This window comes from Spodoptera frugiperda, chromosome 21 (genome assembly GCF_023101765.2).
Source record: "Spodoptera frugiperda isolate SF20-4 chromosome 21, AGI-APGP_CSIRO_Sfru_2.0, whole genome shotgun sequence".
Classification (NCBI taxonomy): Eukaryota; Metazoa; Arthropoda; class Insecta; order Lepidoptera; family Noctuidae; genus Spodoptera; species Spodoptera frugiperda.
In genome coordinates, this window is record NC_064232.1 from 5,617,246 (window position 1) to 5,642,569 (window position 25,324).

Here is a 25,324-nt window from a genome sequence, read left to right on the forward strand (position 1 = left end):
TTTTTTTTTTATGAGACATGCCGGTAGTCGAGCAGACGTGTTACCTGATGGTAAGCAATCGCCGCCGCCCATGGACACTTGAAACACCAGAGGCTTTACAAGGAATTTAAGGGTTGTTGGGGAATTGGGGATTGGGAAGATTGGGAAGGTCGGTAATTGGGCCCCCGGTAACCTCACTCACACAACAAAACGCAACGCAAGCGTTGTTTCACGTCGGTTTTCTGTGAGGCCGTGGTATCACTCCGGTCGAGCCGACCCATTCGTGCCGAAACATGGCTCTCACACACTTAAAATCTGTTTCATCACCAATCATAATTATTTATTTACCTCTTTTCTCTTTCTCAGTTCTTCCTAGAAGTGATAGCGATCCTGGTGGTGGTCTGCCTGGTGAACTGGTGGCTGTTGCTGCCCACGGGGGTGGTGGCCGTGCTGCTGTTCCTGCTGCGGGACCTGTTCCTCAACACCAGCAGGGAGCTCAAGAGGATCGAGGCTATTGGTGAGTCGTGGTTGTTTGGAGAAGGTGGTTTTGACTATCATTTACAGTTTGAGCTGTATGTATGTATGTATAAATATTGGTTTGTCTGCGATTATTATTATTAGATTCGTAGCAATTGGCATTCCATAGTCTCTCCGTACCCGCCAGACAGGCGTGAGGTTACCTATGTATTAGATTATAGTTTTGGGGTGTGGAACCTTGACGAGTACCTTTGACTGCAATGTGATGGCAAAGTAAAGGGACTTGCATTTGATTCCCAAGTAGCGTAAAGTGTTATTTGGGTATTTCGGTTTTTAGAAAATAGTTATAACACGAATGCATTACGGTTTATGGTTTGGGCTTTTCGAATTTTTTTCAGTAGTAGCACGGAGTCTGGAATTGTGCCCAGTATATGGCAATAGGCTCACCACCTATTACATGGGACTTACAACATAAATTGTGAAAAGTGGGTGTACATTCTATAGCGGCATTACGTGTCATAATGTGCACCTCAGCCTACCCCTTCGGGGATAAAAGGCGTCAGAAAGTGACAATACATAATTTAATTGTATCAAGCAACATTTTTATCATAAATATTAATTTAATGGAGGTCTCTCCTTCTCGGGATTGAGTATTATTATTATGTAATATAATATAATATTATTAAACAAACCTAATCACTTAATCTCTCCCCCCACCAGCCCGAAGCCAATCCCTGAACCACCTCCAAGCGACAGTATCAGGTCTGACCACGATCCGCGCCGCCCGGCAACACCAGCGCACCCTGGCGAGAGAGTTCGACAAGCAACAGGACCTGCACTCCTCGGCCTGGACCCTCGTCCTCAACACCAACAGGGCCTTCGGATTCTGGATGGATATGATCTGCTGTCTTTATCTTGCTTTTGTCACGTTCAGCTTCTTCTTGTTCGCGTCTGAAGGTGAGGGGTTTGATATTTTTTATTTAAGTGTTTTTTTTTATGAAACATGTAATCGATAGATCGGTAATCGAGCAGACGTATTACCTGATGGTAAGCAATCGCCGCCGCCCATGGACACTTGAAACACCAGAGGTGTTACAAGTGCGTTGCCGGCTTTTTGGGAGTTAAGAATTTAAGGGTTGTTGTTCGGGAATCGGGGATGGGGAAGATTGGGAAGGGGGGAATTGGGCCTCCGGTAACCTCACTCACACAACGAAACACAACGCAAGCGTTGTTTCACGTCGGTTTTCTGTGAGGGTGTGATATCACTCCGGTCGAGCCGGCCCAGCAGTGCCGAAGCATGGCTCTCCCACACTTTAAAGTTAGGGGGCGCTCAAGTATATATTTATTTATTTACAAATTCATAAGCTATATAGCTTACCCCATTACGTTATACAGCCAATCTTGCTTAGCAAAAGAAGAAATTAAATAGTATAGAAAAATCTAATACAATTCTCAACGAAACAATCACAACAAAGTATAACGTAACGCGATTCTTTACGATTTTTGACCTCCCCCTCCCCCTTTGTAACGCAACGTAACGTATTGCTTTGGCACCCCCCTCCCTCTTTGAACGTTACGCAACATTCAAGTGAGCATTTGTATCCTAAAGTCGCAAAAAGTTATGTTATAGTTCTTATCTTTGGTATTTTAATCCACAACACCTGCGAGTTTTGTTCATATTTTTATAAATTTTTGGTCCTACAATTGTTTTCGTCCTTCATTCTCCCATTTTAGCTTTTTTTATTTAATATTTTTTAAGCTACGTAACGGGTTGTAAAAAATATCCCCTCCCCCCAAATTGCGTTACGTAATACATGAACGTACCCCCTTTCTTTTAAAAATGTGGTGAAAAGTTAAAAATAGTGAATGGTGAAAAGTTGGTGTACATTGTATAGCGGCATTACGTGCCGTAATGTGCACCTCTGCCTATTCCTTCGGAGATAAAAAGGCGTGACGTTACATCTATTCTTCGAAAGAAACCATAACCTATGCAACTATAAATAAGAAAGATATACCTACCTATACTTTAAATAAAGCAACATTCCCATTAATTTCCAGACACACTAGGCGGCAACGTGGGTCTGGCCATCACCCAGGTGATAGGCCTGGTCGGCATGTGCCAGTACGGGATGCGGCAGACTGCTGAGGTGGAAAACCAGATGACTTCCGTGAGTATACGATCATATTTAAATATATACTGGCTTTTCCTGTTACTTTGTTCGCGTAAATTTGCCTTTTCTTACCAAATCTCTCCTACCAAATCAAATAAAGTATATTTTTATATAATTTGTTGGTCGGTTGGCGCGGTAGCTGAGTAATCGGCTGCTGCGCAACGTGTAGCGGGTTTGATTCCTGCATAGAGCAACTCGTTGTATGATCCACAAATTGTTGTTTCGGGTCTGGGTGTCATGTGTATGTGAACTTGTATGATTGTAAACGCACCTACGACACAGGAGACAATCCTAGTGTGGGACAACGATTAATCAAACGAAAAAGATAGTATAAAACTATTACAAGACTATTGTATTGTACTACGTTGGTAGAGAGGTACATATAGAGATCAGATTGGCGATATGTTAAACAAAGATCAAATTAAAATTATCCTCAACCGACGAGCATGTATGACAAGACTGATGACTGTTGATGAAGCGAAAGAGGTATGTAAGAGTAGCAATTGGCGGTCCATTGTCTCTGCCTACCCCCATGGGAGACAGGCGTGAGGTTATGTATGTTATGTATTGTTTCCAGGTTGAAAGAATACTAGAGTACACGAACCTGCCCCCCGAGAAGCCAGTGGACGTGGACAAAGATGCACTGAAGAGGGAGCACCCGGCATTGGACTTCGACAAGTGGCCCACGAAAGGTAATAATAAAATATTTTATTTGTTTTACAAGAGAGAATACAGTCATAAACCCATCAAACTGCTAAGATAGTTTGACGGCGGGAATAGCGCTCTTAATTTTATGCCTATTTTTTAATCTTCATTTTATATTTTCTGCTGGTCCGTATAGTTATTTTTTGGTGTTAAGTTAAAGGTTTTTTTCATTTATACAATAAGTCTCACATTGTACTTCCCAAATCATCATCATCATCATCAGCCGAGAGACGTCCACTGCTGAACAAAGGCCTCCCCCTTGGTCCTCCACGTAGAACGACAAGCCGCCACCTGCATCCACTGGCTCCCCGCCACTCTGACGATGTCGTCGGTCCACCTAGTGGGAGGTCTGCCCACGCTGCGTCTTCCGGTCCGCGGTCGCCACTCAGTCACCTTCCTGGCCCAGCGGCCATCAGTCCTCCGAGCGACGTGGCCTGCCCATTGCCACTTCAGCCTGCATATTTTGAGAGCTATGTCTGTAACTCTTGTTCTTTGGCGAATTTCCATATTTCGGATTTTGTCGCGCAAAGATACTCCGAGCATAGCTCTCTCCATCGCGCGCTGGGCGACTCTGAGCCTTTCTAAAAGGCCAGCAGTTAGGGACCATGTCTCGGTACCGTACGTCATCACTGGCAACACACACTGGTTGTACATCCTGGTCTTCAGACACTGCGGGATTTTTGACGAGAAGACTTCATGCAACTTCCCAAATGCTGCCCATCCGAGTTGGATTCTTCGAGCGACCTCTTTCTCGAAGTTGGACCTACCTAGCTGGATGATCTGACCCAGGTATGTGTAGTGGTCTACAACTTCGAGTATATCGTTCCCAACGACAACCGGTATAGGTGCAACATGGACATTTGACATGATTTTCGTCTTGTCCATGTTCATTTTAAGGCCCACCTGTTGGGAAACGGTATTGAGGTCGCTGAGCATGGTGTTCAGCTTTTCCAGCGACTCTGCCATTACGACTATGTCATCGGCGAAACGGAGATGAGTGATGTATTCGCCATTAATGTTGATGCCGCGTCCGCTCCAGTCCAAGAGCTTAAAAACGTCCTCCAGTGCGTTTGTGAACAGTTTCGGAGATATAACGTCTCCCTGTCTCACGCCCTTCCGCAACTGGATTGGCCTCGTAGTCTCTTCCTGGAGTCGGATGCGCATGGTGGCGTTGTTATACAAACACTTCAAAACCTCGATGTATCTATAGTCGATGTGGCACCGCTGGAGAGACTGCAGCACCGCCCAGGTTTCGATTGAATCGAAGGCTTTCTCATAGTCCACAAACGCCAAGCATAGTGGCAAGTTATACTCCTCGGTCTTCTGTATAATCTGCCGCAGCGTATGAATGTGGTCTATGGTACTGAAACCTTTTCGGAATCCGGCTTGTTCGGGAGGCTGGAAGTCATCAAGCCTGCGTTCGAGACGGTTCGTGATGACCCTCGAAAACAGCTTATACACATGGCTCAGAAGTGAGATAGGTCTGTAGTTCTTTAGCAGACAGTTGTCGCCTTTTTTAAAGAACAGAACCACCACACTCCGTTGCCATGCTACCGGCGTGGTTCCCTCGAGTATGACGGAATTGAATAGCTTCTGGAGGACTAAAAGTATCGGTTTTCCACCCGCTCGCAGAAGTTCCGACGTGATTCCGTCATCGCCCGGCGCCTTGTTGTTTTTAAGCTGTTTGAGAGCCATCCTAATCTCGTACAGGCTGATGTCTGGGATATCCTCAGTGTAGTGCCGCGTCAGTTTAGCTCTTGGGTCCCGAGCTGTACCGACGATGGGTTGCCGTGTTGAGGTGTATAACTGTCCGTAAAACCTCTCGAGCTCTCCGAGGATCTCGGACTTCGACGAGATGACGCTGCCATCCTCGGTCTTCAGCCTCGTCATTTGGCTTTGCCCAACAGACGAATTCTTTGCGAAGACTTTTGAGCCCTTGTTTCGCTCAATTAAGTCTCTGACTCTTGCGGCGTTATAGGCCCGCAGGTCACGTCGCATGTATTTCGAGATTCGTCTATTGAGCTTGCCGTATTCAGACATATCGTCTGAAGACTGCAGCCTCATCTCGCTACGATCCTTAAGAAGTTTTAAGGTTCCGTCGGAGAGCTTTTGGGGCCTGTTTCGGCGGGGGTCTTGAAGAAGTCTGACCCCACTGCTCGGACAGTTTCCACCAACCCATTATTTATCTCGTCCACGTTTCCACAATCAGCTAGACACTGGAAGCGATTTTGCAGTTGGAGTTGGAACTGCTCGGGGTTTTGGATCTGGGCACGTCCAGGGCGGAGCGTGGACTTCACCAGGCGTGACCGCTCTAGTTTTACATTGATGTTCAGTGTGCCCCTGACAATACGGTGATCGCTACCGGTTTTCACCTTCGCTATCACAGAGACATCACTGAATATACGTCTTTCGGTCGCCATGATGAAGTCGATCTCATTTTTGGTAGAACCATCAGGGCTTATCCATGTCCACTTCTTGGCCGGTCGCTTCTGGAAGAAGGAGTTCATCAAATAGAGTCTCTCCTCTCCATAAAGTCGACCAGCCGCTGGCCCCGATGGTTTCGCTGCCCATATCCAAATGGCCCTATTCTCAACTCATCGCTATTCCGTGTGCCCACCTTTGCATTGAAATCCCCCATCACAACGGTGAAGTGTGTTTCGGAGGAGTGTATGGCTTTTGAAATTTCCTCATACAGAGCCTCTACTTCGTCGTCACAATGTGTCGAGGTCGGCGCATATACCTGTATGACCTTCAGCGAATACCGGTTAGATATTCTGAGTATAAGGTACGCTACCCTGTTCGACACACTGTCGACCTCACACACGTTGTTGACGAGAGACTTGCGGACGAGAAATCCGACACCACCCTGGGATTTACGGTCTCCTTCCCGGAAGAAGAGCAAGTTGCCGGAATCTAGGATTATCGTATCCTGACCCTCTCTTCGGATTTCAGATAGTCCCAAGATGTCCCACCGCATTTTGCTCAATTCTTCCTCCAGCTCGACAATCTTCTCATCAGTCCGCAGTGTGCGGATGTTGTGCGTTGCCAGGGCCAAAGTTCGTCGGGGGTGGTAGCGCTTTCTCTGCCGGGGATTCTTAGCACCCCTGCTCCGCCGTTACCTGATCCGCTACCTAGATCAGGAATAGCGGAGCTGCCGGGGACTGGGGGCCGTGTAATTTTGTTGTCGCTCATAGTGAAAGGGGGGGGTTGCCATAATCCCCACGCTTGGCAGGCGGCTTGGGGATCGCAGTTAGGTCACCGATAAATTTTGAGAATGCTGCTGCCCATTCCTCGGTGGCTGGTCGCAGTTTTAGGACGTACCCGGGTCCACTTCCCAAATAGTAGAATTTAATACCAACTTCTGACTGCACGGTTGGCGCGGTAGCTGGGCAACTGGCTGCCGTGCAACGGGTAGCGGGTTCGATTCCCGCACGGAGCAACTCTTTGTGTGATCCACAAATAGTTGTTTCGGGTCTGGGTGTCATGTGCATGTGAAATTGTATGTTTGTAAACGCACCCACGACACAGGAGAAAATCCTAATGTGGGGCAACGTTTTTTTAAAAAAAAAAAACTTTTTATTCCAATTTGAATTCATTCATATTGTTTCTACAAAAGTCAAAAAAGTAAAAATAATTTATTTCAAATAGACCAGGAAGGCACTTTTGAACATCAAAGCAAATATAATAATATTAATAACGTCTGTCTGTCGGTCAGTCTTCTAGTGAAGCTATTTGCTCGTTCCAAAGTGTAGATTCCTATGGAGAAGAACGAGCAAGAAACTCCATAGGTTACTCTTTTTCAATCAGATTCACAATACAATTCTTGGTTACATTGTTTCGGTTGCTTCAACTATGTGAGAACAATGTAAAACTAATATTCAGTCAAAGCGATAGAAAAAGAAAATAACATTTAGGAGAAAGAAAATAACCTTTAGGTTTTTTTTATTTATTTCCTATGTGCAGGCGAGATAGTATTCGAGGACGTGTCCCTGGAGTACGAGAAGCCGCCGGGCGCGGGCGGCGAGGCGTCGTACGCCATCCGCGGCGTCAACTTCACCGTGCACGCGGCCGAGAAGGTCGCCGTCGTCGGACGGACCGGGGCGGGGAAGAGCTCGCTGCTCAGCGCATTGTTCCGGTAAGTACACCACTGTGGCGACACTCTGACAAGTGACAGATGACAGAAGTCGCACATAGACTGTCGACGAGCAAATCAACGGATGACGTCATAAATATCCTGCATCGCACATGTGAAGTTTACATGCGAATTAACACGGATAGAAAATCCCAATGAACAACAGTTGGGCAGAAAGCCCGCTAGGCATGATCACCTCGCCTGGTCGGAGGATCCTCCTTTTCTTAGGGAACTTTACTCTCTGTTCTCTAAAGTGGTGACCCCCGATGTCCACCACTCCCCCCCCCACATACTCAGGGGGTGTGGGCTCTAGCATTTCTGAGCGTGACACTATCGCCCGAATACTGAAATGCTACTCAATTTTAAGTTGTACTTAAATATCGTGCTATCTCTGTCGTTTATAAACAATTTGTAGAGGCAGAACCAATCTTGAGAGCGTCTTAAAATTGAGTGACGTTTGTATATTTGCCCGTAAGCAGTGCCGGCGTTAGGGCCACTGACACCCCGGGCGAAAATATTGTGGCGCCCACTTGAGGGAAACAATATCAAGTGTTAGTTTAAAATATATTTATTTTTAATGTTATATTGATGTTTTAAATTTTCTTAAACAGTCGTTACTCAAATAGTCGTTAATGATAATTGATATTCGAGTAAATCATAACTTTCAATTGAGAAAATACTTTCTTTTAGTTTTATTTTCATGTCGAAATATCGTTTATTAATGACAAAATTAACTATATTTCTAAATTTTATTTCGTTTAATATATCATATAAAAAAAACAATAAACTCTAAATAAAAATATCGATTGCGATATTTGATCGATAAAGGGTCAATTGTATTTAGAAATGGTCAATCTCTAGCCTAGATCGTCGCCCCCCGCACCTCGCCTCATGCCACCATTTGGTTCTAAAAAGACTTATTGCGCAGCCTTCTGCACGTAGTTTGTAGTGCCAAGATCCGTTGAGAGTACTGTACGTTGTATTAATTGTGGTATAAATGTGTTCCGAATGCAACGGCATTTAGTTGAATCTGACGATGTCCGTTCATTGTTACGGCAATGGACTTCACTTTCTGAGGTAAAGTACGATTCATATTACCAGAATGTAAACATAACCTCCAATTAAAAATATTTGAATAACTTCTTTTGTAGACGTTCGATGTAAAAGTGGAAATCACAGAAATGCTGGCATTAAACAACACTTTTTTGAGGGGGAAAAATCATTCAATGACTTCTCCCGCCTTGGGTGAGGCGGGAGGGAGTGTCAGACTCATACTGACTAAATACCACCCCGTTCCTTCTCCTGCTTTGAGTCGGAGCCCCGGTAACCACATTAAACAACACTAGGAAATGTAAGAATATTCACCGTTCGTGACAAATTAATATTGAACTACTGCCGAATATCCTTTCGATCTTTTGCTTGTTTGATTCGATCTATGGTTTTGCTTGTCCCACAACAAAGGCCGAAAGTGTACTTAAAAAATAAGTCTCTCTGTGTCAATTTTCATTTTATTGCGTGATTACACATACAACACGTAGGTACAATTATAATGCGTGTAGCCCGCGTCACAGTAAAAACAACCCTGACGGCAGAAGAACGCTGTCCGCGTACAGGGGCCTTAGTCTGCTATTACAATTGTGTCAGAATGGTCGATCATTGAGCAGTGCGAGAGGGACGGAGCTATACAACCTATATAGCTATATAGCCCCAGGTAGCACGCACGCGGGTTGCGCGCCCGCAGCCAATCCGCGTTCTGCGTGCGTGCTAATGATAAATGATATTTATTTTACAAATAGGTTACAAAATAACACTTTTACACATCAATCTCTTAAATAACTAGATGAGGCCGGCATTTCCTATCGGACTACTCTGAGAAGAAATGCCGAAACAAACTCAGAGGTCATAGTCTCTTTTAAAGTACTTACCCGCATGATAGGAAAAACATATATGAAATGATAGGATGCGGACATTCCCCATGCGGGCCAAATCAAGTCAACACGCACGACAGGAAAAGGGCCCTTAGTTAGTGACCATGTCAATTCTTTTGAGGTTTTTTTTGAGGGGGGAAAATCATTACTTTTCTCGCCTTGGGCGAGGCGAGAGGGAGTGTCAGACTCTTACTGACTAAAAATCACCCCGTTCCTTCTCCTGCTTTTCGAGCCGGAGCCCCGGTAAACCCGCTAGGTAGTCCGCAGCTCCGGATCAGGCATCAGCCCTGCTGGGCCCCATCTCAAACGTACCTTTAGGGAACAGAGAGTAAGAAAAGGAGGATCCTCCGACCAGGCGAGGTGATCGTGCCTGGCGGGATTTCTGCCCAACTGTTGTTCGTTGGGATTTTCTATCCATGTTAATTCGCATGTAAACTTCGTATGTGCGATGCAGGATATTTATGACGTCATCCGTTGATTTGCTCGTCGATAGTCTATGTGCGACTACTGTCACTTGTCAGAGTGTCGCCACATACCTATAGAATCTACAATGTCCCTGTATTGTAGACTAGCCCGGGTGTCCGGCTCGGTCCGAGTAGACGGAGTATCCGCCGGCACCGCCGGGCTGCGCGCGTGGCGCGGGCGGCTGTGCGCGCTGCTATACATGTACTATAGAATGTCCCTGTATTGTAGACTAGCCCGGGTGTCCGGCTCGGTCCGAGTAGACGGAGTATCCGCCGGCACCGCCGGGCTGCGCGCGTGGCGCGGGCGGCTGTGCGCGCTGCTATACATGTACTATAGAATGTCCCTGTATTGTAGACTAGCCCGGGTGTCCGGCTCGGTCCGAGTAGACGGAGTATCCGCCGGCACCGCCGGGCTGCGCGCGTGGCGCGGGCGGCTGTGCGCGCTGCTATACATGTACTATAGAATGTCCCTGTATTGTAGACTAGCCCGGGTGTCCGGCTCGGTCCGAGTAGACGGAGTATCCGCCGGCACCGCCGGGCTGCGCGCGTGGCGCGGGCGGCTGTGCGCGCTGCTATACATGTACTATAGAATGTCCCTGTATTGTAGACTAGCCCGGGTGTCCGGCTCGGTCCGAGTAGACGGAGTATCCGCCGGCACCGCCGGGCTGCGCGCGTGGCGCGGGCGGCTGTGCGCGCTGCTATACATGTACTATAGAATGTCCCTGTATTGTAGACTAGCCCGGGTGTCCGGCTCGGTCCGAGTAGACGGAGTATCCGCCGGCACCGCCGGGCTGCGCGCGTGGCGCGGGCGGCTGTGCGCGCTGCTATACATGTACTATAGAATGTCCCTGTATTGTAGACTAGCCCGGGTGTCCGGCTCGGTCCGAGTAGACGGAGTATCCGCCGGCACCGCCGGGCTGCGCGCGTGGCGCGGGCGGCTGTGCGCGCTGCTATACATGTACTATAGAATGTCCCTGTATTGTAGACTAGCCCGGGTGTCCGGCTCGGTCCGAGTAGACGGAGTATCCGCCGGCACCGCCGGGCTGCGCGCGTGGCGCGGGCGGCTGTGCGCGCTGCTATACATGTACTATAGAATGTCCCTGTATTGTAGACTAGCCCGGGTGTCCGGCTCGGTCCGAGTAGACGGAGTATCCGCCGGCACCGCCGGGCTGCGCGCGTGGCGCGGGCGGCTGTGCGCGCTGCTATACATGTACTATAGAATGTCCCTGTATTGTAGACTAGCCCGGGTGTCCGGCTCGGTCCGAGTAGACGGAGTATCCGCCGGCACCGCCGGGCTGCGCGCGTGGCGCGGGCGGCTGTGCGCGCTGCTATACATGTACTATAGAATGTCCCTGTATTGTAGACTAGCCCGGGTGTCCGGCTCGGTCCGAGTAGACGGAGTATCCGCCGGCACCGCCGGGCTGCGCGCGTGGCGCGGGCGGCTGTGCGCGCTGCTATACATGTACTATAGAATGTCCCTGTATTGTAGACTAGCCCGGGTGTCCGGCTCGGTCCGAGTAGACGGAGTATCCGCCGGCACCGCCGGGCTGCGCGCGTGGCGCGGGCGGCTGTGCGCGCTGCTATACATGTACTATAGAATGTCCCTGTATTGTAGACTAGCCCGGGTGTCCGGCTCGGTCCGAGTAGACGGAGTATCCGCCGGCACCGCCGGGCTGCGCGCGTGGCGCGGGCGGCTGTGCGCGCTGCTATACATGTACTATAGAATGTCCCTGTATTGTAGACTAGCCCGGGTGTCCGGCTCGGTCCGAGTAGACGGAGTATCCGCCGGCACCGCCGGGCTGCGCGCGTGGCGCGGGCGGCTGTGCGCGCTGCTATACATGTACTATAGAATGTCCCTGTATTGTAGACTAGCCCGGGTGTCCGGCTCGGTCCGAGTAGACGGAGTATCCGCCGGCACCGCCGGGCTGCGCGCGTGGCGCGGGCGGCTGTGCGCGCTGCTATACATGTACTATAGAATGTCCCTGTATTGTAGACTAGCCCGGGTGTCCGGCTCGGTCCGAGTAGACGGAGTATCCGCCGGCACCGCCGGGCTGCGCGCGTGGCGCGGGCGGCTGTGCGCGCTGCTATACATGTACTATAGAATGTCCCTGTATTGTAGACTAGCCCGGGTGTCCGGCTCGGTCCGAGTAGACGGAGTATCCGCCGGCACCGCCGGGCTGCGCGCGTGGCGCGGGCGGCTGTGCGCGCTGCTATACATGTACTATAGAATGTCCCTGTATTGTAGACTAGCCCGGGTGTCCGGCTCGGTCCGAGTAGACGGAGTATCCGCCGGCACCGCCGGGCTGCGCGCGTGGCGCGGGCGGCTGTGCGCGCTGCTATACATGTACTATAGAATGTCCCTGTATTGTAGACTAGCCCGGGTGTCCGGCTCGGTCCGAGTAGACGGAGTATCCGCCGGCACCGCCGGGCTGCGCGCGTGGCGCGGGCGGCTGTGCGCGCTGCTATACATGTACTATAGAATGTCCCTGTATTGTAGACTAGCCCGGGTGTCCGGCTCGGTCCGAGTAGACGGAGTATCCGCCGGCACCGCCGGGCTGCGCGCGTGGCGCGGGCGGCTGTGCGCGCTGCTATACATGTACTATAGAATGTCCCTGTATTGTAGACTAGCCCGGGTGTCCGGCTCGGTCCGAGTAGACGGAGTATCCGCCGGCACCGCCGGGCTGCGCGCGTGGCGCGGGCGGCTGTGCGCGCTGCTATACATGTACTATAGAATGTCCCTGTATTGTAGACTAGCCCGGGTGTCCGGCTCGGTCCGAGTAGACGGAGTATCCGCCGGCACCGCCGGGCTGCGCGCGTGGCGCGGGCGGCTGTGCGCGCTGCTATACATGTACTATAGAATGTCCCTGTATTGTAGACTAGCCCGGGTGTCCGGCTCGGTCCGAGTAGACGGAGTATCCGCCGGCACCGCCGGGCTGCGCGCGTGGCGCGGGCGGCTGTGCGCGCTGCTATACATGTACTATAGAATGTCCCTGTATTGTAGACTAGCCCGGGTGTCCGGCTCGGTCCGAGTAGACGGAGTATCCGCCGGCACCGCCGGGCTGCGCGCGTGGCGCGGGCGGCTGTGCGCGCTGCTATACATGTACTATAGAATGTCCCTGTATTGTAGACTAGCCCGGGTGTCCGGCTCGGTCCGAGTAGACGGAGTATCCGCCGGCACCGCCGGGCTGCGCGCGTGGCGCGGGCGGCTGTGCGCGCTGCTATACATGTACTATAGAATGTCCCTGTATTGTAGACTAGCCCGGGTGTCCGGCTCGGTCCGAGTAGACGGAGTATCCGCCGGCACCGCCGGGCTGCGCGCGTGGCGCGGGCGGCTGTGCGCGCTGCTATACATGTACTATAGAATGTCCCTGTATTGTAGACTAGCCCGGGTGTCCGGCTCGGTCCGAGTAGACGGAGTATCCGCCGGCACCGCCGGGCTGCGCGCGTGGCGCGGGCGGCTGTGCGCGCTGCTATACATGTACTATAGAATGTCCCTGTATTGTAGACTAGCCCGGGTGTCCGGCTCGGTCCGAGTAGACGGAGTATCCGCCGGCACCGCCGGGCTGCGCGCGTGGCGCGGGCGGCTGTGCGCGCTGCCGCAGCGGCCCGCGCTGTTCGCCGCCACGCTGCGCGACAACCTGGACCCCGAGGGGGTCTACTCCGACGCTGACATCTACAAGGCGCTGGATCAGGTGCGTAGCGGTTTTTTTGTGGAATTATAATTATATCAATCTACACAACACGTATTTAATAGCTTAACTACACTAACTAACAATATGAATGGCAGATTAATTCCAAATGTTATTTGGTTCGGGCAAATAGTTGGTATTAAATCCTTTTTTATGGTATAAGCCGGTAAACGAGCTGACAGATCACCTGATGGTAAGTAATCGCCGCCGCCCATGGACACTTGAAACACCAGAGGCGTTACAAGTGCGTTGCCGGCCTTTTAGGGGTTATGAATTTAAGGGTTGTTGAGGAATCGAGGATTAAGAATTTTGGGAAGGGCGGTAATTATGTCATTTTTTCTATGATCTGTACTACATATTTTACTTTGTAAATAATTTTATATCATATTAATAACTCCTCCCAATCTCCCTCCCAGGTGGAATTAAGTGACATGGTAAGCAAGATGCCCGCCGGGCTCAATACCAAGGTGGGGGACGGAGGGGGGAACCTGTCCGCGGGACAGAGACAGCTGATCTGTCTCGCTCGCGCCGCGCTCGCGGGCTGCAAGGTGCTAGTACTGGATGAGGCCACTGCTAATGTTGATACTGAGTGAGTATATATTGTAAGGAGAATGAAACCACCTCTACAACTTACTAAATAGTTTTAATATTACTAACACAAATACAATGCTTGATATTACCAATTTCTGGCTACAAAGGATAACAATAAAGAGATACGATTCAAAAGCGATATCATGCACCGGTCGCGGTGCGGTCTGGAGCGGAAGTGGGCGGAAGTGACGCTTGTCTTATCCTGTCAATTGAATTTGACAGTTCGACAAACGTCAAACCGACGACGTTCCCTTACACGGCCTCTCCTGACACACTGGCGTCCTCGACAGGCGTGGTTGCACCAACTTCTTCACCGTCGAAGACTGGAGTGCTCAGCACCTCTGTCATCGGAAGGATCTGCACGAATAAAAACACATCCCAAGCTATATTAAGTGGCAAGCAAGTGTTGAAAAGAAATATTAAGATTTCCAGTCCTGTTGAAAAGAAATATTAAGATTTCCAGTCCTGTTGAAAAGAAATATTAAGATTTCCAGCCCTGTTGAAAAGAAAGATTAGGATTCCCTGTCCTGTTGAGATGATAAATGATCTATTGCAATTAGTCATATACAAAGCAAGGTAAGGTCTAGGTTGCAAGCAAGGCTAGACATAACACACAAAGTCAAATTATTTAGCAAGGCATAATACACAAGGTCAAGTTATTCAACAAGGTAAAATACACAAGGTCAAGTTATTCAACAAGGCATAACACACAAAGTCAAGTTATTTAACAAAACATAATACACAAGGTCAAGTTATTTAACAAGGCATAACACACAAAGTCAAGTTATTTAACAAAACATAATACACAAGGTCAAGTTATTCAACAAGTAACACACAATGTCAAGTTATTCAACAAGACATAACACACAAAGTCAAGTTATTTAACAAGACATAATACACAAGGTCAAGTTATTCAACAAGTAACACACAATGTCAAGTTATTCAACAAGGCATAACACACAAAGTCAAGTTATTTAACAAGACATAATACACAAGGTCAAGTTATTCAACAAGACATAACACACAAAGTCAAGTTATTTAACGAGACATAGTACACAAGGTCGTGATATACAACAAGACATAACACATAAGGTCTAGACATCCAACTAGACATAATACACAAGGGCTAGTTATCCAACTAGACATATCACACAAGGGCTAGTTATCCAACTAGACATAACACATAAGGGCTAGTTATCCAACTAGACATAACACACAAGGGCTAGTTATCCAACTAGACATATCACACAAGGGCTAGTTATCCAACTAGACATAACACATAAGGGCTAGTTATCCAACTAGACATAATACATAAGGGCTAGTTATCCAACTAGACATAACACACAAGGGCTAGTTATCCAACTAGACATAACACACAAGGGCTAGTTATCCAACTAGACATAACACATAAGGGCTAGTTATTCAACTAGACATAATACATAAGGGCTAGTTATCCAACTAGACATAATACATAAGGGCTAGTTATCCAACTAGACATAACACACAAGGGCTAGTTATCCAACTAGACATAACACACAAGGGCTAGTTATCCAACTAGACATAACACATAAGGGCTAGTTATTCAACTAGACATAATACATAAGGGCTAGTTATCCAACTAGACATAACACACAAGGGCTAGTTATCCAACTAGACATAACACATAAGGGCTAGTTATCCAACTAGACATAACACACAAGGGCTAGTTATCCAACTAGACATCTGACCTATTTTTATGATATCTTTGATTGCTTATGAGCTTATTTTTTTCTTTATTATTGATTTAATTTATTTCAATTGTATAATTCTTTATTATTTAATTTGAATTTTTAATTTGATTATTTGTAATGTTGATTTTAAATTTGTATATCTTGTTTTTTTATTTTATTATTATTTTAATTTGATTATTATAATAACTATTGATTGTAATGTTATATAGTTATGCATGTAATTTGTAGTAATTATGATTTTATTTTTCTTTTTAAATGTCTCGATACTGTATCAAAACTGGGGAGGAGCGAGACAACCCCAACACAAGTGTTATTAACCACTTTCAGGGGCTCTTTTGAGCACTTGAGACATAATACACAATGTCTAGACTTCAAGCAAGGTTAAACATGGCACACAATGTGTCTAGTTATCCAACTAGACATAATACACAAGGTCTAGACTTCAAGTAAGGTTAAACATGGCACACAAAGTCTAGTTATCCATAACTACTATATACTCCATAACAACTAGACATAACATATAAAGTCTAGTAATTCAACAAAACTAGACACAACACAAGGTCTAGGTTTTAAGCAAGACTAGACATAAAACAAGGCCTAGTTATTCAACAAAACTAGTTATGGTTAGCCATTCAGCAAGTACTCACATGCAAAGAAAGCAGCACACCCATAAGGAGTCCATTCGCCATTCCAGGGCACTATGAACTGCAACACAGCAAAGTTACCTTTCCATAAGCCCCAGCAACAAGTTTCAACTCATTTCAGTCATCCTTCAAGATTCTTGTGACCCTATAAGGTCCGTGCATTCCAGGATCTAGTTATGACAATAGCAAGGTCTTCCTTTTGGAAAACATGAGGTGCTCAGCATACTGTGTCACACTCCAATGCCAATCAAAAAGTTGAGTGGAGACGCTTGAGTAGTTTCCTGTTTGGTGACATTTTGCGAATGCCACAGCTCTTCAAACCACTTATTCTTCCTGTTACAGGTCTCAACCCTTAACATATTGAAAAGAGTACAAACACCGCTCCACTTGACCATTGGCATGATACATCTCAAGAGTTATGTAGTGAATGGAGCATCCTAAATCATTACCCCATTTTACAAAGTTTGCTGATTTTAACTTGCAACCACAATCAGCATCTATAAGATGTGGAGTGCAATACAAGGAGATAGCATTTATAAATGCTTTCTGTAGCTCATAAGAATACTGTGTGTACAGTAGGTAAATAAGACAGCAATTAGAAAAAGCATCAACCATAAGAAGAACATGCTCATAGCTATTATTCCAGTAGAGGACCCAGGACATTGGTATGAAGCAACTTAATTTAGGTATTAAAGCAACTTCTGGCTTTTGCCATGAAGTAATAGGTTGTAATGGTGCTTAAAGAATCCACTTACTAGCCATGCAAGCTAAACAATATGCCATGTACTTTTTCACAAAAGCATGAAGACATGGTTCCTTAACCAAAAGTGATTTGGGATCAATCCAATAGTTTTATATGCACCAATGTGACAATTTTAATTATGAAAGATTTTAAGTACCGTAACCATAACTACTAGCATCAGTATGTGCCTTCGTATTTAAATCAGTTTCAAAGATAGCGATAATATTTCATCATTATGAAAAACATTTAAGTGTAGGATTTTGAGCAGGTCTGTATTAAGTAATGTAATTTTACAGCCTCTTTAGAGTGAACAGTCTCGATCTACGCGACCTTCATTTTTACTCCCGACTGGTTTTACAAAAGTAGAAAAATAATTAACTAACTCACACGGTTTCAGATTTTTATTTGTAGCAGCAGTTTTTAGTTAGGTTCATTGACCCCACGCATAACGATCGCGCTAATTAGTTCGTCACTTCAACTTGTAATCGTAATAATGATCGTCTTACGTATACGTAACAAAACTATCAGAATTGGTACTCATGACCTCGTATAACATGTTCGCTACGTCAATCTCGCACACAATGATTTAAAATCTCGTTGGAAGTTACTCCAGGACCGATCCGTAGTAGGTAACCCACTCGTCTAACCAAGATTTCGCGTCGCCTTTAAGACTGACCGATACGTGACAAACATTCAGCATCATTCCACTTATTAAAAATTTGAGGTCGGTCTACCTCATCAAACCAGGCATCAACGTTGTGTATATTCGGGTCGAGTTTGAGAAGTAAAAATCACGTGTTCCGCCATATTTTAAAGAATGAATTGCCTCAACGACTTTTTCTGTCGAATCACAATTTGATGGTGGTACTTCGATATTAGACGACGTACCTAACGAAGATCTATCCTCTAACGCGTTTAGCCTCATAACCATAAGAATTGTTTGAGAGGAGTTACGTAGCACTGAATTACTCCGAGTTCGCGGGCTGCGCGCGAGACGGTTACGATGCCGACGCCGTTTTGAGTGTCGACTCCTCGAACACGAATCTCCACGGGATACGTGAGATCCACTGCGTGAACGATCACGTCTGCCCATTGTTACACGCAATTACACAGTAATCCGTCACTAGTTACGCCACGAATCAAGAAGCCAGAAATTGATAATTAAAGACTGCACGTGGATATGCAATAGGTAGGAATCCCACTTCTGATGTAAGGAGAATGAAACCACCTCTACAACTTACTAAATAGTTTTAATATTACTAACACAAATACAATGCTTGATATTACCAATTTCTGGCTACAAAGGATAACAATAAAGAGATACGATTCAAAAGCGATATCATGCACCGGTCGCGGTGCGGTCTGGAGCGGAAGTGGGCGGAAGTGACGCTTGTCTTATCCTGTCAATTGAATTTGACAGTTCGACAAACGTCAAACCGACGACGTTCCCTTACAATATCTTATTTTTAGCTATTTAACTGACTTTCAAAAAAGAGGTTTTTTGTTTGACTTTTGTGTATGTATCTGCGATTATCCTGTAATTATGGCTTTTTTTAATTTATTTATCATTTTTACAATAAATACAGAGTTATGCATAGTTATTATGTAATAGCAATCAAAAACCACTAAGGAACTAAACCGTGTTTTTTTAATGTATGTGGTTTTCAAAAAATATTTAAATATTTTGTTTTGTGTATATTCTTGTTTTAAAGTGAATATTTTAATAAGAATTCACACACAAAAATGTGTTGAATATTTTTTTTCATTTAAGTTACTAATTTAATTTCACTTCAAAGACATTTTTATGATATTATTTTAATTATCAATATGGTTAACTAACTAACTTATTATAACGATGTTTCCCCCCAGCACGGACAAGCACATCCAGCGCACGATCCGCACGAAGTTCGCGCACAGCACCGTGCTCACCATCGCGCACAGACTCAACACCGTCATGGATTACGATCGTGTCATCGTCATGGACAAGTACGTACTGCATTCTCTTGTACAGTTGTTTTATACAGTATGGGGATCACTTATATGACTTAAATTAAATTACGTTTAATATCTTTAATTATAAAATTATATAATTCTTCTGTAAGTGTGTATGTCACTGAACTTCTCTTAAACGAGTGGACCGATTTTGATGAACTTTTTTGTGTGTGTTCAAGGGGATCTGAGAATGGTTTAGATTCACAATTTTGTCCGCTGGACAATGTTTTTTTGGTTAGTTTTTAATTTATTAGTAGTTGTTGATTTTAGAATGTTTTACATTGGATCCGACAGACGGCGCTACCATCGCAGTGTCAAATATTAATGACGTTAGATATTGTCATAACATTTGAATAACAATTTTCATCAAAAAGGTCCAGAATGTTTTAGCTTATTAAAAAAAGTTTAAAATTTTCAAATTAAAGTTGTGTAGACAGGACAACGTCTGTCGGGTCCGCTAGTATCATATAAAAAAAACCAATAAACTCTAAATAAAAATATCGATTGCGATTTTTGATCGATAAAGGGTCAATTGTATTTAGAAATAGTCAATCTCTAGACTAGATCGCCGCCCCCGCACCTCGCCTCATGCCACCATTTGGTTCTAAAAAGACTTACTGTGCAGCCTTCTACACGTAGTTCAGACGCGCCAAGTTAAGTTGACGGTACTGTAGTACTCGTCCACAGGAGCATAATACAACTAATTATTTCAACGAAAAATCGAAATTTTCATAATGAAATCAAGTATTAAATTCTGTGTGAACAGCTCCATGTATCTTGATCACAGAAGAGTTGTAATGTTGTAGGTTGTCTAGGAATGTTACGGACATGTGACGCGGCTGTTTTAATGCCGTATTTGTAAAGAGGGTACAAATTAGCTCAAAGGCCTATTACGCTCAGTGGTTTAAATTAAGTCATAAGAGGTTTCCCCAAACGGTATAACTCGGAAAAAGTCACATTGGTATTTGCCGTTGGTAGGTTTCTAACACGCACTCCCATGCATGAGAAGCGGGCGTCTTAAACGACCGCGCCACCACGATATTTATTTATATATTAACACACTGTTAATCCATCATTGTTTGTATTGCAGAGGTCGTGTAGTGGAGTCTGGGCACCCGTTCGAGCTGCTCACCCAGACCGGTGCGCCGCGGAAGGATGACGCCGTGCCGAGGAACAGGATCCTGTCTAAAAGTCAGGTTGGTTGGTTACACTCTTATTTTATGGTATAAAACGGTAAACAAGCAGACGGATCACCTGATGGTAAGCAATCGTTGCCGCCCATGGACATCTGAAACACCAGATTCGTATCGCTTTTTAAGCCCCAAAAGGGGTAAGTAGATGTGCACAATGCACATTACGGCATGTAATGCCGCTATACAATGTACACCCACTTTTCACCATTTGTGTTATAAGTCCCATGTAATAGGGGGTGAGCCTATTGCCATATACCGGGCACAATTCTAGACTCCGTCCTACCACTGAGAAATTTTCGAAAAACCGAAAATAGCCTATTTCGCCCGACCCGGGAATCGAACTCGACACCTCTTGTCCGACGGTCGCACTCGTGACCACTCGACCAACGAGGCAATCAGTCAGTTTAACATTGATTTTAACATTACATTACAGTTTGTCTTAAATATCAAGTTGGACTTTGACTTTGATATTGATGTTTGATTAAGTGTTATCATATTTCAACACATGCCTGTTGTTACACATACTGTTGTCTCTCTGTATCACCCTCAGGTTGACTGGTAGAGAATGCCAAATTGACATTAAGTCCACCTCTGTATAATGTACATAAAGTGTAAAATAAAATAAATAAATAAACGATGTTTAAGACTATCTCCCGAGTGAGTCAGTGAGTAATGTAACGTACGTTGATTTAGTATAAACGATGTTTAAGACTATCTCTCCTGAATAACTCAATAAATAAATCTATATTGCCCCCAGGCGCCGCTCGCCATCCCGGAGAACTTCACGTTCGAGCCGAGCACGGCGCAGAGCGACACGAACGAGACGCTTGTGCTCGCCCGGGACAGGATACGGACCTACTCCGGACGGTATGTAGCATTATATTATGTGTTAGAATGCTTATGTGGTTATTTGGGGGTAAGTAGAGTAAATAAATAAATAAATTTATACAAAAAGTATAAACAAATTACATATTTATGTCTTAATTCTAGCATATTATATATAGCAATAATTATACCATAATATAGAGTATAAAATTACCTATAGAATATTACATACGGCGACTGGTAATTAGTGAACGATATCTAAACACGTGATTGTAAACATGATTACAAACAACTTTTCCCAAAGAAACTCTTATTGTATACTCATTAGTTTTATTTTTGAACTTTTGTTGTTTTGTTATTGTGATAAATAACAAAACAACAAAAGTTCACTCACGTAACTGTTACGAGCTTTATACGAGCTTACTCTATGAATTTCAAGCCCCCGCTATCTCGCAATCTTAAGCAATCACACAACCTCATGATAGTTTTACCACGAATTTTATTCCTTAATGTTTAAGCTCTGCACAGAGAGGAGTGAAAGGAGGGTAGGGAGGCCTTAATTAATTAACTAATGCTGTAGGTCGGAGGTGTCGGAGCCTGAGAGCGGCGGTATCTTCAAGACACTGGTGGAACAGACCGGGCAGGAGACTGCCGCACTGCTCTACAAAATGGCTGAAGAGGTAAACTATTAATGCACAGATTATTAACTCTTTAACCGCCCAGATAAATATCAATTACCGTGCCTCTAGCAAGTGGCTACAAATCGAAATAATTATATCTACATTAAATAAGAAGGAGTAATCGTGTGAATAGAACGAAATAATCATGTGTGTCCTCTGTCGCAGCAATATGATACGAGCGATAGGGACACGGAAATATGCGGTTAAAGGGTTAATACTATGTTAATATGTACTCCACTAGTTTCTGCCAGCGGCTTCCCCCGCGTTCCCATGGGATAAAAAGCCTATATGTTATTCCAGACAGTAATCTACCCCTCTTCCAAATTTTATCCCGACCCATTTAGCTGCTGTTGACGTATTTTTTTTTTTTTAAACGTTGCCCCACACTAGGATTTTCTCCTGTGTCGTGGGTGCGTTTACAAACATACAAGTTCACATGCACATGACACCCAGACCCGAAAAAACAATTTGTGGATCACACAAAGAGTTGCTCCGTGCGGGAATCGAACCCGCTACCCGTTGCACGGCAGCCAGTTGCCCAGCCACCGCGTCAACCGTGCAGTCGAACTAGTTATTCATTTACTATTTACTAGTAATTGAGGAACAAACATACACCCTCTTAATCTTTTACGTTTCCGTGCGACAAAAAATAGCCTATGTGTTTTATAAATTGAATATAACACTTCAACTCAGAATCGAACCCCAACTTCATTTAATCTATCCACCTATCTTAACTTATCATTTATTTCTTATTACAGAGTTACAACAAAATGCAAGAATCAAAGAAGAATTCGTGAATATATACAAAAACGTACTATTTCGATACATTCCTGCCCAGTGCCTTAACGCAGTGGTAGCGTGATGTAGGTAGAACCAATTAGATATACAACATAATATATGTACAGGAGTATTTTTTACATAATTGTAAAAAACAACATCCTATGAAAATGAGAATTTATTTAAAAGTTTAAAAAACAACTAGTTTTTGCACGCGGTTTTGTTCGTCTATGTACTTCTACGTACTCTCAACTACACTTGGGAGCAAAGAAATGAAGTTATTAGCGTTTTCTTTTTATTTAAATTTACTCTCTTATAACTTTAAACAAACATATTCGTTTTACAACAAAATACTTGCTTACCATCAGGTGATCCGTCTGCTCGTTTACATTATATTACATATAACATAAAAATACTTGTATTACAAAATATTTATTAAGAAATGAATAAGAAAAAACGCTAATGCGTCCGTTTCTCTGCTCCCAATTGTATCATTATCATCAACAGCCTATAAGTGGCCACTACTGACCAAAGGCCTCTTCTCACACGGAGAAGGTTTGGTTTAATGCCCAATTGTATGTGTATGGAATATTTCCAGAAGATAATTGAGTATATAAAAAAGGTGACAAACTTACATTCGCATTTATAATATGAAATTAGTTGTTTTTTAAACTACAATTATGCATTTAATGTACCTAATAAGGATTGGTGAATTATCCTTGAATTGAATAATATGTGAATTATGAGATTTCATAAACAATTATAATTTACTTATAATAAGAGTTATTGGTTCTTTTTTTGCTCACTAGATGGCGCTACGTAGTTTGAGGTCTGTACCCTTAGTACGAGTTTGCTTTACGTTTAATGTATTACCACAAAATTGAGAGTCTTGTAACTAAAATTCAGTATAATTTTAAAATATTTTCACACGATCCAAACAAATAAATTCATAAAACTGAATGAGACAAAAATATATACTCGTATATCTATCTCACTCTTGCAAATAGCATACCTACACTACTATTTGCTTCTTATTTATTCAATAATTATGATGGTATAACCTGGGTGTCTTCAAGGCCCGAGTGAATAGGTTGCTTATGGGCAGACGTGCTCCATCCATCGTAGGCCACATCATCGCGTCGACCCATCAAATGGAAAAAATAGATACATAAGACAAGTTTCTATTAGACAAAAATGAGCTCTTTATATTTTAGTGCCATCTAGTGAGTAAAAAAAACGATAGCTTTTATTACTGAAATTACCTGAATATGTGAATTCATATTTAATTTTATATAATAACACAGGAATTCCTAATATTCTCGTTTGTACGGGAAACTAAGGAAAGTCCTGTAAATGATTTTATTTAAATAATGTTTTATTATTATTGAATAATTATTCTTAATTATAATAATTTTGGAATTCTGGTAATTCCTATTTGCATGTGTAAACGCGGGTGTTCCTGCAATGTTTTTTATTTACTTAATAAACAAAATTGTAAGTACTTATAATTCTATTACATATGTACTTAAAACCATGGTTATGTGAATAAAGGAAAAATATATATTCCCTTTTGAAGAAGTTCCTGTTGTGATAAAACAACAAAAATATGGTTTTATCGATATTTAAACCGTCATATTGAAAACCAATATCCTTAGTACTAGTTTGCTTTACGCTTAAAGTAATCGAAACGACAGTACGTTCGGCGTTCCCATTGGTTAGTTATTCGAGTAATTCGAGCCGGCCAATCATAGCGCCGAACGCGTTCTCGTTTCGATTACTTTAAGCGTAAAGCAAACTTGTACTAAGTGTACAGAAATATGGCGATGGTTATAACAAAAAACAAAATATAATAATAAAAAATATTATACTTAATTAGCGTCAATTTTAAATAAATGCCTTATAATTGTGAAATGACTGGATGGACCATACGGGGTAATTTTGACCCATACTTTTATACCAATGAAAAACGAATATACGCTTTGTTCTGGATTCCTATTGGTTATGTGATTTGGGTCAAAATTACCCAAACTTTCCCGGTTTGTAAAAACTATACATGAGCTGGGATTCGAACAATTACCTTAAGGTCGGTGTTTATGCTCTTTCCTACTGAGTTCTATATTTACTTTTTGTCAATTAGTATTGTCAATTTTAAAACTTGTATGTGACTTTAACATCGCAAGGCGAGGTGATCGTGTCTGGCGGGCTTTCTGCCCAACTGTTGTTCGTTGGGATTTTCTATCCATGTTTATTCGCATGTAAACTTCATATGTACGATGTAGGATTTATGACGTCATCCGTTGATTTGCTCGTCGATAGTCTATGTGCGACTTCTGTCATCTCGACACCAGCAATTTATACTACGCTAACTCGAAATTTGGAAAAAACTTTTTTTATGCCAAGTTGCTTAAAATGTGTGTTTACATACGTCATAAAAAAATTGAGAAGAAATATGCAAAAATAAGAAAGTTACAAATCTTATAAAACGCTAAGTAAAGGTTCTTTTTGAAATCACTCGATTTATATTACGCCAACTATTATTAGCGGAGTGTGCGCGCGGATCACTTTGGTCAAAGTCCGTGCAACACTGCACTAACTCATAGTTAGC

At 44.1% G+C, this 25,324-nt stretch overlaps 1 protein-coding gene and 1 long non-coding RNA gene across 31 annotated transcripts in view; one reads left to right on the forward strand and one right to left on the reverse strand.

Annotated features, from left to right (window-relative positions):
- LOC118280391 (probable multidrug resistance-associated protein lethal(2)03659) overlaps positions 1–23,764 on the forward strand; it is a 79,317-nt gene extending 55,553 nt beyond the window's left edge. Inside the window, exons 22-33 of one of the 30 annotated variants that reach the window (XM_050701806.1) lie at positions 346–496; positions 1,177–1,413; positions 2,515–2,624; positions 3,205–3,319; positions 7,296–7,467; positions 13,362–13,548; positions 13,962–14,134; positions 19,122–19,238; positions 20,335–20,440; positions 21,195–21,304; positions 21,843–21,942; positions 22,701–23,764. In XM_050701806.1, the coding sequence (XP_050557763.1) occupies positions 346–496; positions 1,177–1,413; positions 2,515–2,624; positions 3,205–3,319; positions 7,296–7,467; positions 13,362–13,548; positions 13,962–14,134; positions 19,122–19,238; positions 20,335–20,440; positions 21,195–21,304; positions 21,843–21,942; positions 22,701–22,739 (1,617 nt within the window). In that variant the 3' untranslated portion in view covers positions 22,740–23,764. Of the gene's footprint in view, positions 1–345; positions 497–1,176; positions 1,414–2,514; positions 2,625–3,204; positions 3,320–7,295; positions 7,468–9,959; positions 10,021–10,085; positions 10,147–10,211; positions 10,273–10,337; positions 10,399–10,463; positions 10,525–10,589; positions 10,651–10,715; positions 10,777–10,841; positions 10,903–10,967; positions 11,029–11,093; positions 11,155–11,219; positions 11,281–11,345; positions 11,407–11,471; positions 11,533–11,597; positions 11,659–11,723; positions 11,785–11,849; positions 11,911–11,975; positions 12,037–12,101; positions 12,163–12,227; positions 12,289–12,353; positions 12,415–12,479; positions 12,541–12,605; positions 12,667–12,731; positions 12,793–12,857; positions 12,919–12,983; positions 13,045–13,109; positions 13,171–13,235; positions 13,297–13,361; positions 13,549–13,961; positions 14,135–19,121; positions 19,239–20,334; positions 20,441–21,194; positions 21,305–21,842; positions 21,943–22,700 lie in introns of those variants that run through there. The other 29 variants (XM_050701837.1, XM_050701808.1, XM_050701809.1 and 26 more) reach the window with 29 other exon arrangements.
- LOC118280453 (uncharacterized) lies at positions 14,170–18,374 on the reverse strand. Its single transcript, XR_004784116.2, has 2 exons — positions 16,514–18,374; positions 14,170–14,493 (listed from the first exon to the last, which is right to left on the reverse strand). It is a non-coding gene; the product is annotated as an uncharacterized LOC118280453 (long non-coding RNA).
- Positions 23,765–25,324: the final 1,560 nt, after the last annotated feature.